General features: G+C 63.2%; 1 protein-coding gene across 1 annotated transcript in view; it reads left to right on the top strand.

Moving 5' to 3' along the window:
* Positions 1-1,355, top strand: part of LOC122192572 (C-type lectin domain family 2 member H-like) — a 4,351-nt gene extending 2,996 nt beyond the window's left edge. The window contains exon 4 of the mRNA XM_042893149.1: positions 421-1,355. Within this exon, the coding sequence (XP_042749083.1) occupies positions 421-559 (139 nt within the window). The 3' untranslated portion in view covers positions 560-1,355. The remainder of the gene's footprint in view (positions 1-420) is intronic.
* Positions 1,356-3,134: the final 1,779 nt, after the last annotated feature.

Here is a 3,134-nt window from a genome sequence, read left to right on the forward strand (position 1 = left end):
GCGAGCAGAGCGAAGGGAAAGGCTGCGGCTCCCAGCGCCTTGCGCACATCCGTCCTTAGCAGTCAGAGCTGCATGGGGTCCCCGGGGCGCTGAGCCTGCAAACGGCAGGGGGGGAACAAAGGGGGGGCGAAGGGGAGATGGCAGCAGGACGAGGGGAAACGGCTGGGAGCTGAGGGAGGGCAGCTGGAGGTTGGATGTGAGGGGAAGTTCTTTGCTATGGCAGTGGTGAGGAGCTGGAACGGCTGCCCAGAGAGGCTGTGATGCCCCGTCCATCCCTGGAGGTGTTGGAGGCCAGCTTGGATGGGGCCCTGGGCAGCCGTGCAATGGGGAGGTTGGTGGCCCTGCATGCAGCAGGAGGGTTGGAGCTTCGTGATCTTTGAGGTCCCTTCAGCCCAAACCATTCTGTGGTTCTGTGCTCAGGTCCATAGCAGGCACAGGCCCATGCGGGTACCTGAGCAGCACGGGGTTCAGCTCAACGTTCTGCCACGATGTGAAGTTGTTCGTGTGCATCAGAGCCGACAGCTTCGTGCTATGGAGGAATGGGATGCAGCCACGCTGATGGATCCCATCAACATGACTGTGCTGCTGGGTGCCTCTGAGCCGTCACTGCTACCTCCAGCAGCCTCTGCTGCGCTTCATCCTGCACAGCAGCACCCAGCCGTGTCAGGAAGCGTGTGGAACTGCTGTGCCTGAGGAGATGTGGGTCACTGCTGTGCCTGAGGAGATGCACAACTCTGCCGTGCCTTAAAGGGAGGGAACCATTGGGGTCCTTCCATCTCAGAGCTCACAGAAGGAGCCCCTGGTGCTGCCCCCCCCCCCCCAGTCAGGACATTTCTGCTCTCCTTTCAGGCCCTGCAGCACAACGGTTCCATCGCTCCCTGCTTTCAGGGCCCGCTCTGTCAGCTGCTGTAAGCTGCAGCCCTGTGTAACCAGCATTAACTGCATTCCAGTAAACCCGACCCGTTTGCCGGATCCCCTGCAGTCGCTGCTGTCCTGTCCCTACGATGGTGGCGCTGCCTCCTCCCATCGCGTCCCTGTGGGGCGGCTGCCGTGGTTTTGTCCCTGCTGCTATCAGCCTTTCTCCGCCTCGTGCCGTCGTGCAAAGCGCGAGCGGTTAAAGCTTCCTTCTGCACCCAGCGAGGGGATGCAGCCCGGCCTTCTGCTCACACGCAGCTGGAGAAGGGAGGCTGCTTCCCAGCTGCTCCTTCCAACTCTGCTCTGTTCTCAGAAACTTCTCTCCCTCTCTCTCTCTCTCTCTTGGATTTGATCTCGGTTTCGGTTGGATCGCGTTAAATGCTGTTATCCTGCATTCCAATATCACGGATCACTGAAATAACTTTTCCTCGTTCAATCGATCCTGCCCTTCTGTTTTCTCTTCCTCGAGCCCAGCTCCCCTCTCTTGCCCCCCCTTTTTCCCTTTCCTTCCCACTTTTGGAGGCCAGCTGCCTCCGTCACGGCCATAGATTGAGCTCCTTCACCCTGTGCCAGCAGGAGAGCAGCTCTGCCAGGAGGAACCACAGAATCACCGAGCTTGGAAAAGCCCTCCGAGGTCCCCCAGCCCGGCCTGAACCTCGCTGGGCGACTCGGGGCCGTTCCCCCCCCCTCCTATGGCTGTTCCACGAGAGCAGAGGCCGATGCTGAGCTCGGCACAGCCTCCCTTCAGGGCTCCCAGAGCCGCGAGGGCCGCTCTGCCCACGAGGTTCTGCGGAGCCGCGCGGCTCAACCCCATCTCTGCCCGCGCTGCAGCACCTCCACGTGCTGCAGGAAAAAAAGGGCTTCCAACGCTTTCAATTCACTGAACTGAGGAACTCATCTATGGAATACCTCTGTCGTTCGTACAGCCAGCGAGGAGACGGGGAGATGCAACTGCAGGCCCAGCCTCACACAGCAACGAGGCTACAGGTGTTAAAATGCAAGCGCTTGTGGGTGGAAAGGAGGGCGACAGAGCGGTGAGGGTGTGGAGCACAAGGGGGGCTTATGAGGAGCGGCCGAGGGAGCGGGGATGGGTCAGCGGGGAGAAGAGGAGGTCAGGGGAGACCTCACTGCTCTCTGTGCTCACTGCCTGAAGGGAGGGGGACACCATGGGGACACCATGGGACGTGGAGAACGACAGTGGGACCCCAATGGGACTCAGGGACATCAGTGGGGCATGGAGACCCCGATGGGCCATGGAGGACCTTGAGCGTGCAGAAGAGGAGGCTCAGGCCGAGCTCACTGCTCCCTGCAACTTCCTGAACGGAGCTGCGGTGAGGAGGGGTTTGGCTTCTTCTCCCAGGCAGCAACCGGGAGCCGAGGAGCTTTGGGTCGGACGTCAGGAAGAACTTCTTCTCTCCGAGGTCAGCGCTGCAAAGGCTGCACAGGAGCTGGTGCAGCCACCGAGCCTGGAGGCGACCGGGAGGCGCCTGGGTGCGGAGCTGCGAGATCACAGCAGGGCAGAACGGTTCGGGCTGGAAGGGACCTTTTTGTAGCGGCACGCGTCCTTGTGCGGGAACGGAGAGCGCGGTGCTGCAGAGCGCCTCGGGAGGAGTCTGCGAGCGCCTCAGCGACAGCTCCGCACCGCGCTGCGTGTGAACGCGGCCCGGCCTGCAGCGCGGGGCTCCCGGCGGCCGCGGGGTGAGCGCTGGGGCCGGGAAGCGGGCGGGAAAACGGCGGGTCCAGGAACGCACGTGGCGAGCCAAGATGATGTGGGGCCGCCATCTTGGAAATGGCGCACTGCGCCAGGGGAACGCGGTGGGGATCACGTGATCGCAGCCATTTCCCGTTACGAAAGGAAGAGCTACCACGTGACATTAGCGCGCTGTTCGGCGCCCTCTCGTGGCGGCGCTCGGCGTTGCGGCGCTGCCCGCCTCCCTCTCTGCTGTTCGCCCTGCCCCAACCGACCCACCGCGCGCTGCCGCCCCGCGTTCGTTCCGTCCAACCGCCCCGCCATGGGCCCGAGCGGCACCGACCGACCGACCGCAACGCCGACCCCAAAAAAGCACCGAAACGACCGCAAATAACCGCAAACGGCGCCGAACCGGGCGCAGCTCAGCCCCCAAAGGCTCCCAAAGCGCCCTGCGCTCAGCAGATCCCAAAGCCCAGGAGCGGCCCGAACGGCCCCACAGCTGCCCGAGGTGGACGCGCCCGGTCCCAAA

The sequence above is a fragment of the Lagopus leucura genome, unplaced genomic scaffold, assembly GCF_019238085.1.
Source record: "Lagopus leucura isolate 7727_CA_CO unplaced genomic scaffold, USGS_WTPT01 34833-0_obj-0_obj, whole genome shotgun sequence".
Lineage (NCBI taxonomy): Eukaryota > Metazoa > Chordata > Aves > Galliformes > Phasianidae > Lagopus > Lagopus leucura.